At 34.1% G+C, this 14,081-nt stretch overlaps 1 protein-coding gene across 1 annotated transcript in view; it reads left to right on the top strand.

Moving 5' to 3' along the window:
* The window catches only part of tpo (thyroid peroxidase), a 33,688-nt gene that overhangs the window by 9,441 nt on the left and 10,166 nt on the right, over nt 1-14,081 (top strand). The window contains exons 7-12 of the mRNA XM_015349929.2: nt 653-1,168; nt 6,821-7,079; nt 8,134-8,304; nt 11,134-11,371; nt 11,933-12,141; nt 12,868-13,041. Coding sequence (XP_015205415.2) covers nt 653-1,168; nt 6,821-7,079; nt 8,134-8,304; nt 11,134-11,371; nt 11,933-12,141; nt 12,868-13,041 — 1,567 coding nt within the window. The remainder of the gene's footprint in view (nt 1-652; nt 1,169-6,820; nt 7,080-8,133; nt 8,305-11,133; nt 11,372-11,932; nt 12,142-12,867; nt 13,042-14,081) is intronic.

Raw genomic sequence — 14,081 nt, 5'->3', positions numbered from 1 at the left:
GATGTCTTTTAATTTTAACTCATACAGTAAGCATAGGACAGTCTGTTGACCCTTTAAACCCAAATCTTTTTTAAATACATTATTGTACTCACTTGAGTTGCTTGTCATTTGCCAGGCTGAGCTGAATAACCTGCAGCTGTAATCTCCCTTGTTTATACTTTTATACCAATTACACACGTACTGTAATTGTGTAGAAAATGTCTATTTTTGCTTCTGTACAGCAACCTCTAGTGGCTATCGTCTTGTCATTACATCCTTTCCAGTCTGACACTTTGTCCTATTAAAACATTCCCTGCTAAACTGAAGGAGAATACATTACTTCATAGTGGTCAAAATAAATATTTAATTGAATGTCTCTTTTAGAAACACATCCTTTTGCAGATCATATAACAATAAGCCTTTCATTCCAAAACACAAAACATAATCAGCAAGTAATCTAATGAGTCACTGTCATTGACATTTGGAGATGTTCAATACATTTACTGAGAGCAGAGGATGAAAGAAGGCTGTTATTAAACGAATATCGTAGTGTAAATACAATGGCAGTAAACATTTTACTTAAAAAATACTTTGTATCTCTACATAACTTCCAGAAATTTAAATAATGCAGAAATAATATTTCAAAATCAATGATTTTCTCTCTTACACACAGATTCCACCGAATGACTCATTTTCTGGAACGAGAGACTGTTTACCTTTTTTCCGTTCTTCTCCTGCCTGTTTCACTGGTGATGAAGCTGTGCTCTTTGAAGATCTCAAAATGTTACCTCAAAGGCAACAGATGAATGCCCTCAGCTCCTTCTTGGATGCCTCTACAGTTTATGGCAATAGCCCATCCATGGTGAGCAAGCTTCGGAACTTTTCAAGTCATGAGGGCCTTCTTGCTGTGAACACAAAATTCACAGATAGTGGGCGCTCATACTTACCTTTCGTGAGTAAAACCCCCTCTCCATGTGCACAAGACCCAAGGGATGCTGGTGGGGAAAGGATTGAATGCTTCATGGCTGGAGACACTAGGTCAAGTGAAGTGATCTCCCTGTCTGTTTTGCACACTCTTTGGGTCAGAGAACATAATCGGATTGCTAAAGCTCTAAAAAAGCTAAACCATCATTGGACTGCAGAGACGACATACCAGGAGACCCGCAAAATCATTGGAGCTTTGCATCAGGTTGGTCACACTCCTAATTCTGGCCTTGTCAAGCAAAATTAGTACTGTATATTGCTAATTGGTCATTTTCTATAAGCTATTTTATTTACAAAATGAGTAATCCAGTTTATTTGTATTCAGTTTATTTTTAAAATATACTTAAAAAAATCTAGTGAAATAATTGTTTCTTGCAATGAAGTTTTTACTTCATCTATATTTAAGGTATTGAAATAATAAGATCAACAATGACCTTTAGGATTCTATTACTATGCTAATATGAAGCACTTTTCTTACCATAATCTTTTACCATAATCTAAAACCCAAGGATACCAATGTATGTGGGAGCCGAAATACAACATGAGATAACCAGTAACCAGTGCAGCAAAGAGGAAGTAGAGAAACAGAAATGTATTTTTCACTGGATTTCCTTTTATTGCACAATTTCATAGCCCTGATTCCTGTATGGTTTGCAGCTTCTCGGCTCCAAATACAGTATCTCTCAGTACTCCCCTTAGTCTTCTCTGACCTGCAGTACATTAATCCCAATCCCAAAATAATCTTTCTTTCATCAATCGGTCTTTCTTACTTTTTTTTGTTCTACACAAAACAAAAAGATTACCTACTAATGTAATAAAAATTGCACCTATAAACTTGCTGAAATATTAAATAAGTACCATACTACAGTATCCACTACTTAACAGCTTCAGAGACCAGGGTTTGATACTGGTGTGCATGTGTGGAATGTATATTTCTTCCCCATATACTGTACCCCATAGTGGTTTCCTCTTACCTCCAAAAAACATCTTAAGTTTGACTTACTGACATACTGTAGGATGGATGGATGTACACTGAACCCAGCAATACCCATTTCTATACTCCTTTGAACACATTTACAGTATATTACTACAAGAGAATAAAATATTTTTCAGCTTAGAAAAATACGTGCTGAGAAATGCTTAATTTATCTACTGTATATACTGTAGTAAAAAAGAAAAAAACAAATTCACATAGAGCATTTTATATTCAATAATATGAAAAAAAGAAAACATAATGTTAACATATACTGTATTAACATCCATAAAAATGGATGTAATTTATCTAAGTATCATAGTTCTTATCTCCATAATTCCAAATGGTGTCATTTTAATATCTGACATTTTCTTGTAGAACAACTTTTGTTTTCTTCCTACACAAATCGATTCTGTCATTTGATTACAATGCTGTAACAAAGCATTACATGTGAGGCACTTTAATCCAACATCATGTCAAAAAGTAAATTATATATTTCCCGTATCCATCATACTTGGTTTAAACAAAAACCCAGTATTACGTTTGACTGATATTTATCTTTTCACTGTGCCAAAGATTACATTATGCACTTCTTTGGTTAAAGCATTTAGAACATGATTAATGCTGCTCTTATAAAAACAATACATGTCAATAAAAAATATGCTGTAAGATTAATTTAACTCATTAATATCTGCTGCTTTCAAATTACTTTTGTATATGTAGATAGAAATTTAACAATCAAGCTATATCATAGTATAAATGAATTAAAATCAATGTTTTATTTTTTTAATCAATTGTTATAAATGAAGTAGACAATTCAAGGGAAATACAATTAATTTATCCTGATGTATCTTAAAAATATTTTAAAGATGTACTTAACAGTAAGCTTAACTGCACATCCTTTTATAGAATAAAACACAGAAATGTAATTACTTAGATGTAGAACTACAGAAATTTAATTAATTAGATTAATTAGATGAAATAACAAATAACAGTTTTGGCTAGGGGAGGAAATTAATGTGAGGGTAGGACATTTTTAAAAGATACTAAAGAGAACCAGAGGTGAGCAGGAAATTGTAAAAGCCTAGAGTGGGCATCTACTCTTCACAGAATAAGAGCAGTAAGCAGTATGTGTTATACATCAAAAGTAATATTATTGTTTATGAAAGGTATATTATATTACAAAAAAAAAGCAGCTACAATAAAAGATAAAGAAGAATGTTTATAGTTTTTTTTCTGTTTTGCATCAATATGTTTAAAAATATCATGGTGTAGCGCTGATTCTAACCAATCATCAATGCACATTCTATCTAATTTGAGATACTGTTTTCCCATTTTCAATTAAGCTGACATTACCTGTTTTGCTTTAGGAACTTTTCTCTACAACAACTTTCTCAGTACCTCAAAACAAGTTAATACTGTGACCTGTCAAATCAGAAAATAGTTGTGCAGAAAAATGCTGTGCAGCAAGCTGTTCAGTTCACATAAATAAGGGTTTGCACATTCCACTAATATTGCAGTAAAATATTTTACTTTAACAAACCAGCACAGTAATAATTCCAAGTACTTTAAGGCACACTTACATCCATAGTTTGCCCATCCACATGGTGTCAGGCAAAGCCTGGCCCAAGAAAAATTATTTAAGCTTCTAGAACGTTTATTGTTGGCCTCAAGCTCAACTCAATTCAATGCAATTGAACTGTTCCCTTCATCACATCCTCCTAAAGATTACTGCACTACATACTGTAACTGTAAAGGCAGATGTTTTAAGAAGATTCATTGTTATAATAGAAAGCTGTAATACTTTATTATCTTCTTTTCATTTGTAATTTGGTACTGTATATTTATTTTTTATTTGTAGTGTATGATATATACTGTACTGTATGTAATTCCTGAGATCATCCATCTTTGTTTTTCACTGTAAAGTCTACAGTTTTTTTTTTGTAGTTCAGCCACATATTGCAACATAATACAGTACATACAGTAAGTGTTAAACAGTATGCCTGCAGTGTACTGCAAAGAGAAAAAAACTATTCCTCCACAAAAAAATTAACTTTCCTCATGGAAATTATTTTGGGAAAAATCAAATGAGAATTTTATTTTGTTTTAAAAAGAAATTACTAACTTCAGATTGTTCAAGTTGAAGGTCACTTATAATGTATGGATTGCTTTTATTTTATCATAAAACATCTAACAGATTTACAGCAGGTGATCACCACAGAGAACTTTAAGATACAACATCAATAATTACAAAATACTGCATCTTTAAGTCTTCTAGCTGCTTTATCCAATGCAACCTCACAGAGGAGCCAACGTCTATCCTGGTGAGCAACAGGTGCAGGTTGGGATACACCTTAGATGGGAGGCCAGTCTATTGCATGGCTCACACAGATACAGACCAGTGTGTCTCTGGACTGTGGGAGGAAACCAGAGCACCTGGAAGAAGCCCACATGAACACATGAACACAGAGAAAACATACAAACTACACACAGATAGCACCCCAGGTCTAGAATTGAACCAAGGGCACCAGTGATGTGAGGCAACCAGTCCTCCACTGTGCCACCCTTGTTTGTTTGTAACAGATACAATTTATTCAATGTGATTATGTTCTACACATTGTATGTCTTCTGCATAAGACTACTTAAATGCATGTTTTCCCCCAACAAATATGTTTTAAAACATCTTAGTCTAACACTAATACTGTACAATATATTTACAGTATGACTTACTGTAGAGTTGTGATAAATTTGTATTTTGAAACTTAGCTTGGAGAACTTTGTTTTCAGTATTTGCATTTTTCATTATCTGCAGATAGTTCAGGAATATATCCCCCGTGACTAAGCAGGACCTGGTGAAAAGGGCTTGTTCTATGCTGTAGGCTGTGAGCCTGTAAGTGCTACAGCAGAAACATGCATTGATATGAATTTCACTCTTTATTTCTCCTTTCAGTGTGGAATTCACCTCTACTTGTTCCTTTTGCAGCCAATCTATTCCCACACCTCCTCACTCTTAACTTTTCATAATAGAGTAGACTGAAAGGCATTCGAATGAAGCAGAGGAGTTTTGCAACAGTTTTTACTTAACAAAAAGAAAATACAGACTGATTTTTTTCTTAGGCAGAAAAACGTGGACATCACAAAAGGTTAGGGTACATATGCTAAATTAACATTTAAACCCATTATCTAATTAAAAGAGTTAACAAACCGAAGAGGTTTACAACAGGGGAGGATTTTTTTTTCTCTGAACAAGGTGAATATTTCATATTGAAAAATTATGTTCACTATCTGTCCATCACGTTTCTTACATTTTATACTAATGATTGGATACAACATGGAATTAACATAACAGTTAAAAAAACAGTATTTATTTCTCTGTGGGACTCAGACTCCTCTCAGCCAGAAGTAATACTATACATACACTGTACAGTAGCTCAGCAAGCATAAAGTACATGGCTATGACCACCAGCATTGCCTGAGGCCACTCCAGTGCTTCCCAAATGCTTTGAGTTCATGTCAGGTTCATAGAGTGGCAGAACCATCACATGCATGTTGTGCCATGTCAGAATAGTCTGACAAATGCATGCATGTAAACGGTAGCGTGTTTACAATGGCAAAACGATTGTTTCTATAGCATTGCACAGTTAAGGAGACACTAACCACGATCTCCACTGATGCTGTATTGTAGCTCATGCCATGTTACACTTCCATCGCCAAACCAGTCCTTCTTTTCCATTTCAATGTCTTACACTACAGAAGAAAGGGTCCTCCATTTCCCTATGACATCCTGTCTTCTACTCTGCGGCAGTTCTTGAATTTTGGTTCAGTTATGATTATTGCCCTTATTCGCTAGCTTGTACCCACAGTCACAGGGGGTAGCAAAATGCAAACATTGCCACATTTAAAGTACCAAGTGTGCATACCATTCCAATATATATTTTAAGGTGTAAAATATGCACGTGGACGAAATGCACTTTTCACCTTTGGTTAACGGATTATTCTGATATGCAGTGAATTAAATATTTCTTTCTGATAATTTTACTGTACGTATATCTGAGGAAATGTTGGAACAAAAATTATTAGTTACATTATTTATGACTCTCAGTATGTATTATATACAGTATATTTGTCCATCTGTCCATTTCAGGATCATAGGGGATGTCAGTATGTCAGGGGAGCTGGGGCCTATCACCCCAGCAAGCAACTGGCACAAGACGGAATTAAACTCAGGGCCTAAGCGATGTGGGCAGCATTGCTAATCACGCATCACTGAGCTACCTCAGTATGTTATGTGTAATTTATACTGTAATGCTCAATTCAGTTTTCATAAGGGGATTTTGATTGTAGAATGGTAAATTGACTTATTTCATATCATTTAGCATTAGAACATTTCAGAATTAAAAAAAAAAATCCTATGTAACTTGAGATACCTACTATTGCAGATGAAATAATGTAACAACTGCTGCACCATACCTAAATAAGTGCTCTGTACAATATTGTACTGTATCTACTAGGGCTGAAAAATACATGCTCATAATTTGACACCCACAAAGATTATGCTTAATGTACATTAAAAAAGTATTGCAATTTCTGGCAAGGCAGATTGCAAAGAATGTTGCCAGAAATAATTCTTAAGGATTTAAAAACAATGTTGTGAAGTAACCTACATTTTGCATTTTGGCCTATTTGGGAAATTGGTAATTATAGAAAGTACACCCTGTAATTATACCTATGAAATACATTCTTAATAAGTATAACACTTGGGGGTGGGGGGGGGGGGTGCAGGATTTTCACCTTTATCAGATAGGGAACAATTATAATAACCTAAAATCCATACTTAAAACAGAGAAATTACTACAGTACCTAACTTCTCTTTTCTCTTTGAAGATTATAACCTTCAGGGATTATGTCCCCAAAATTCTTGGAGCTGATGCCTTTGATCAGTACATCGGTGTCTATGGAGGATATGATTCTTCTCTCAATCCTACAGTTTCCAATGTGTTTGCAACAGCAGCTTTCCGGTTTGGCCATGCAACTGTTTCACCGGTCACACATAGACTGGATGAGAAATATCAGGAGCATAACAATTTCTCATCTGTGAGTCTACATGAGACATTTTTCAGTCCTTGGAGACTGATTAAAGAAGGTATGCTTAAACGTCTTTGACATGTTTCTTCACCAAATCTAACAGAACTCTAAGATAATTTCTATCCAATGGAGAAAAATGCAATACTGATACATTTTTTCCCCTCATAACACTATTTCACTTTTATTTCATTGGTGTAAGGAAGAATGGATATTTTACCCATATAAATTATTTTTTCTTGATATTTCTCTATTGTGTGAAATCAATTTTTGAGAAACTTTGAGAAAGGCATACATAACTATTTTTATTTTAAATTGAACTCATTAAATGTAGTCTAATTGAGAACAACATCTTTTTTAAAATGCTTTAGAATGACGTGTCATCTTGAACGCAAAACAGAGCCACAATAGAAATGACCAGCTCTGAAAGACCTGGTTCTGTTCAAGTTGTAATGATTACCTTAGTTCACAGTACGTGTAATAATACTGAGCAACAACTGATTGATTTGAGTTGGTGTTACTTCTGGAAAATCAATTCCCTTTTTCTCAAACAGGTTTTTCAAAATTATCATATATTATCATAACATACACCCACTAATTATACTGAGTTCAAATCATAATGTTTTGGGAGATTTAAAAAGAATTAAGAAATGAGGTATTTATGTAATCCTAATGTTTAGATTATTTATTTTGCTACTGTTGTATATTTTAATTGTGCTCTGTCTCATACTGTGCTGCTCTTGGTTTTACACTTGATTTACCATGATAGATGACATGCCAAGCAAGCTTATCCTTTGAAAAGAGCTTGATGATAAGAATCCAGCAGGAACATGTACGATACATTTGGACACAGTTTCACCAATGTAATTTATTTTATAAATAACACGTAAGTGTGTAATTATATATTTTGTCCTCATTTCGGGCTTTGAGAACCCTTCTCACAGGGTGTTTTGCTCACACATTAATTAGAATGAGAGATATAATTCCAACAACAAAACAGAACAGAATGCTGTGCTTGAAATTACAAGGAAATATTTACATATATAATGTGAACTACTTATTGAAGTGTTCATAAAGCCACCCATTGATCTTACTGCATTTCTTTTTTCTGGTAGGTGGACTCGATCCAGTAATAAGAGGTCTAATGGTGAAGCCCGCTGTTGTTGTAACTCCAGACCACTTAATGAATGAAGAGCTGACAAAGAAACTGTTTGTGCTTTCCAGCCCTGGAGCTCTTGACTTGGCATCCTTAAATTTGCAGCGCGGCCGTGATCATGGGCTTCCAGGTCTGTTGCTCAGTCTTCTACCTCCTGGAGCTGAGTAAAATTACTGTCTTACAGTATGTGGAGATGAGAATCTTTTAATAGGCAATTCTGCAGGCAGTTTTCTTTACAGAGGTTTTGAGTACTTTTTTTTGCAAAGTAATAGCAATTTAATTCTCTTTGTTTTATTTATTTTAAGACCTCTCCTCATGTATAATGCAATATTTCCTAATGGCAGTTGGCAATTAAAAAAGTTCAAGATGATCACAATAGCACTGTATGATATTTAATTGCATGACTGATAAATAAGATCTGATTGCTTTCTTGAAAAACTATCTGGATGTGAAACGGACACTTTTTAGAAAAAAACAAAACAAAACAAAACCACAATCAGAATTCAATGATATGTAAGCAAAGTGACTTCAGAGAGGTTGACATTCTAGATTTGTCCTGTCATTACTAGTGCAGTCCTCATGAGCCCTCAAGAGTTCTCATTTTTCTTTATTTACAGTATTAATAGATGCTGTTGGTAATGCTGATGCCTCCCATTTCTTGGGTCTTGGGTTTGATTCTGGCCTGGGGCACACTGTATGGAGCTTACATATTGTTCTTGTGTCCAAGCTGATGGATGTCTCTTAAGTGACATCTTAACTGATATCAAAATATATACTATGTAGGTTAGTTGACATCAGTAAATTATGTGTTTATGTACAGTACCATATGTACAGGGTGTAATCCCACTTCATACTATGTGATTCTGAGATAGACACTACTGTGCTTTTTCCCTTATAATGGATAATTACTAAAAAAAATCATTTTAAATGTAATATACTTACAATATATATTTTCAAAAGAGAAAAACAAACATAAATTAAATTCATAACTGATTTCACTTGCCAGGGATTACACACGCAAGTACTGTACAATCTAAGGCTGCCTTTAATAATGTATGTTTATTTTCTGGACACATACAGTACATATATAATGTTTACTTATGAGACTTCGCTCTGTTGTTTCAGGAAGGTCCTACATTTTCTCCACAGTTAGGGATTGATTTTGGTAAATGTTTTCATACTGTATATCTAAGATTTGTTTTAGAATAATCTTGAAGGATTGGCGCACATACACATACACACACATAAAGTAAAAAAATCCCAAAACACAACCTAGACATAACAATTGCTCCTCTTCAAGCTCAACTTAAACTTCCCTGATTGCACATTTTAGAAATGTAGCCATGTAGCCGAGCAGTTTGCCTCAACATACTCAACATTTCAGACAAGAACCTACATAATGTCATCACTTACCATCTCTGTAACAGCCAGTTTTCAAACCATAAAAATAAAGTTTTATTTACTCTTTACAATGAGTGCTTTCAGTAAGCCAAGTTTTGAAGTTTTGTGGGTCTTAGTAATGAACTTGTGTTTAAGAATTAGGGGACCATTGGTTGTGTTTTAAATGGCATTTAAAACATATTATCGTCACTTATGTATTTAGAAGCATTTTTGTTTCAGTACAAATGTTTTTCTTCCTCAGTTTGTTTTGGACATTTATGTTATGTTAGTTAGAAAGTCAAAACTATAAGCACTATAGTTTGTTAGATATACTGGTAGACACTTTTTAGTGTAATTGCTGTTCCAAAACAGAAAACCTTCTTGTATTTGTTCTTTAAAAGAAAATTATCTGCACTATGCTTTCTTGTTGGTTACTGGGAATTTGACAATTGGGCAATTTTCCTTGAATTTTATGATGTTGCCTTTCTGGTGTGAACTGCCAACTTCAGGGTCAATTTGATCAACCTCTGTCCCATTGGAATACTACTCCCCTGGCCCTAATTTCACATTTTACATCACTGTGGAATCCCGTTGAGGCTTAGTGAACAGCTACAGCATCTGATATTTTCCGGGAATCTGTGTTAAAAATAGGTACAACACAGAAAGATGATTGAGGGGGAATAGACACAGAACTTTTCAGTTCTTCATTTCAGTTCAAGTATAAATCATATACTCGTCTTCCTTCAGTAATGCAGAGGCTGATAACATAGTCTCAATGCCAATTGTTGCAGGTGTTCATAATTGATTATGAGTTGATTGTATTCCCCATTGCAGAGAGGAAAAAATAAGGTAATTTACTTATGTGGATTATGGGTCCTTTATGTTGAAGATGTGGATTTGAAGTGAAGTCTTGTTACTGCACATATACAATTTTAAAAAATTGAATGTAATGTCATTATGTTATACTTGTTGTTTTTTGGTGCTCTGAGACAAAGCAAGCAGATAAATAGTAGATAATAATTTAGATGGCTTGACATGGATTTCTACTTTGATAGCTCCAACACAACTTTATCTAAATTGTTTCCAATTTTGTCTAAACAGGTTTGGAAACTATTAGAAATAGTGTGATAATGTGTACCATGGCCATATAATTGATTAATACGTGTAGTTCTTTACAAATAAATGCACTCACAATGTTTTTCTCCTTAATTAGATCTACCAACATTTTTTGTGTTGACATGCCCCAGTGAGGAAGCTGCATTACATATTATTTATTTTCAAAATATTTTTATCTTTTGGAGCTCATCAGTATAAAACTTATTTATTGAAACAGTTTCATACTTATATCAGAATTTTTCTTAGAAATATCCTTTAGATTGTAATGGGTTTTTTCAGCAATAGTAATTTAATTACTTATTAATAAAATTAGATATCTAATTGTGGTCTCTAATCCATATTTGTTTATTGCCACAATTAAAACCTATTTTTAATTAGGGTATTTAGTCCTTTTATATTGTTCATATTGCTTACTTGACAGAAAATGGTTGTATATGACATTTTTTCCTGGTGTCTGTTTCAGGTTACAATGCCTGGAGGAAATTCTGTGGATTTCCTACACTGGAGTCTCAGGCTGATCTACACACTGTTATAAGTAACGCAAGCATAGTTCAGCGGATAATGGATGTATATGGGCATCCCAGCAACATTGATGTTTGGTTAGGTGGGCTAGTGGAGGATATTTTACCTGGTGCCAGAACCGGTCCACTGTTTGCATGCTTAATTGGAAAACAGATGAAAATGCTACAAGAAGGAGATTGGTAATTTGGAATGGGAATATGCCTATATAAATACCTTAGACGTTCCTTGAAAGCAAGATTATCAATTTTGTATGAGACAATGGATTACACACATTTTGCTGTTGCTTCTTACTTCTCTATGTCTGCTGTCGATTTCTCCTTCATTTTCTGGATCAAATTTTTATCTTCATTTTAGGAACATTATAATTTTAAAAAAAAGAAAACAACAAGTTTTTCCTAAACAGATAGCTTTAAAATGGAAAAAACACAAGCATTTAAGAAGCATAGCATCAGATTTATTTACATCTCTACCTTTAAAAACCTGTCTGTGATAAGAAATTAAGAATATAATAACGTGCTGAAGATGCACTAAAAAAATAAAAAAATGTATGTAAATGCATCTGCTTTCAAATTCTGGTAAAGAAAATAAGCTATTTTTGTAAGGTGCAAGACTAGAGAGTATGTGCTTGTTATTACATTACCATAATTTAGGAGGTGAATATTATTCTCGTACAGTAGAGCCCTTTGATTTCAAATGTTACAGTATGTGTATTTTTAAAACAGTTTTTTTTGTTTCTGTAGGTTTTGGTGGGAAAACTCTGGTGTATTTACACAGACCCAAAGAGAAGAATTTGAGAAACATTCTCTCTCCCGAGTTATTTGTGACAACAGTGGAGTCACAGAGGTCTCCCTCGACCCTTTCAGATTGGGAAGATACCCTGAGGACTTATTTCCTTGTGATCAAATACCTGGAATGAACCTTGACGCTTGGCAGGAAAACCTCAACGAAGGTTAGCTTCAAGATTATTATAAGTATAAAAATGACTATTGCATTAACTGTTGTAAAGTGCTCATTTAATTCTTGGAATAATATAAAATAACCTGTTAATTGACCCAAATCAGTGCATGCAGCTTTTAATTGTCATATTTCAACATTTATAACCCTTCACTGTTATCTTTCAAGTATGTCTAATTATAGTATATGTATTAAATCAAACTGTTGTTCAGAATCAATACTTTAATGATCAAGTTTTTAATGTGTTTTTATTGCAAAACTGATATACAGTTTGGGAGTTTTGGGTTGAGTTTGGGATTATTGTTTTTACAATTAATAACGGCACACAGACAATGTATGGTCCCCTTTGCAGTAGTATTTTGTCCTGAGATTCTTTTGAAGGGAAACATCAAAGAACCCATAAAATAAAGAAATGAAAACAGCCCTCCAATAGGTGAGCTGATTTAAGCAGGAGAATGATCAATTCTTAATCTCAAAGTGATCGAGAAAGAAGATGGGTATGAAAAGGTAACAAATGAGTATGATAATGCCATGAAAAATGCAATATGACACAAGTACAGTACAGTAGGTCTATATTAATGTTAAATCTTATTAATGATTACTACAGGTACTTGCAGTTCTTTCCTCAGGTGTCATTATATCGGTCTACAATACACTGGCTTTACCTTCATAGTTAATTGTGAATAATTCCGAACATATTTTAAATGTGTTTTAACCACAGAACGTACACAATGTGGCTCACCCACAAAAATAGAACATGGAGATTTTGTATTTTGTTCCTCCCCTGGCAAGTTAGTGGTGATGTACTCTTGTTACTTTGGTTACCGTCTGGAAGGTGCAGAGGAAATATTCTGTACAGAAAATGGCTGGAGTGGTGACCCTCCTCTGTGCAAAGGTAAACTACTTTTCATTTTCTTTTCTGCAAATCTCTTCTAATCTTTTAGAACTAGATAGTAACTCATACTCAGAGATGTGCAGTATATTTTTCTTCACACCTACAATAATTAAAGAGGATAAACCCATTACCTATCATTTTGCTACATCATTTTATAGAATACATTTAGCATTTTTGTATTGAAAAAAATTGATGGTTTGGAGACTTACTGAACTGAGGACATCGTGACATCAGCACCGAAATAAACTACATTTTAGTCACATTCCAAGTTTTCACAATCATATAATGGAGACTCAATTCTCTTGGGTAATGGCCACTTAATGGAAGGACTCTGTTGGAAACCTGATTATTCACCCATCTTTCACTATGGGTACAAACTCTATTGATATGCATAAGAAAGTTTCCAAGACATAAAACTCAAAGCTCTGAGCATAGGCAGAACAGAATAAGTAGAATCCTGCAGAAGAGAAAGTAAATGGGGAGAAAAAAGCATTTTGCAGTCTTTTATTTTCAAAGTACATCTATTTTCTTTTTGTCATGTTACCTGGACTTTTTCTCCTTTTTCTCTCTTTTTGCTACCATGGTCATCAATCCATTTTTTATTGATGTTCAACACTCAAGAAGGAATTACTATAAGTCCCTGTGCAAACAAAGCACCCTTACACAAGGTGCTTCATTTAAGGTCATTCTGCACCACATTATTTCCTCAGGTATTTTTTTTGATCTGCTTCAGTAACGCTTAACAATAGAAAAAGAAACTGTGATGGAATATTTTAACAAAATGAAAAAAATAATATGTTCCCTTATAAATTCAAAAGCTGTTAAACCATACTCAGAAACTCCACAGGATAGCAGAGTTTATATAGGCAGATATTCTGACCTTCAAGACAAAACAAAAGTTCTAAAATGAACTGTATATTAACTACCAAAACTTAGTGGAACTTTATTTATAATAGTTTTGTGTTGGCTGAGCTTTACTCAGATAAAGCCCCTGAAGAAACTGATGCTGCTGTCATGTTAGTGCTTTAGGGCTCCAAGGG

The sequence above is a fragment of the Lepisosteus oculatus genome, chromosome 2 (assembly GCF_040954835.1).
Source record: "Lepisosteus oculatus isolate fLepOcu1 chromosome 2, fLepOcu1.hap2, whole genome shotgun sequence".
NCBI lineage: Eukaryota > Metazoa > Chordata > Actinopteri > Semionotiformes > Lepisosteidae > Lepisosteus > Lepisosteus oculatus.
The sequence above is the reverse complement of the archived record's forward strand: the minus strand, read 5'-3'. Positions and strand labels throughout refer to the sequence as shown.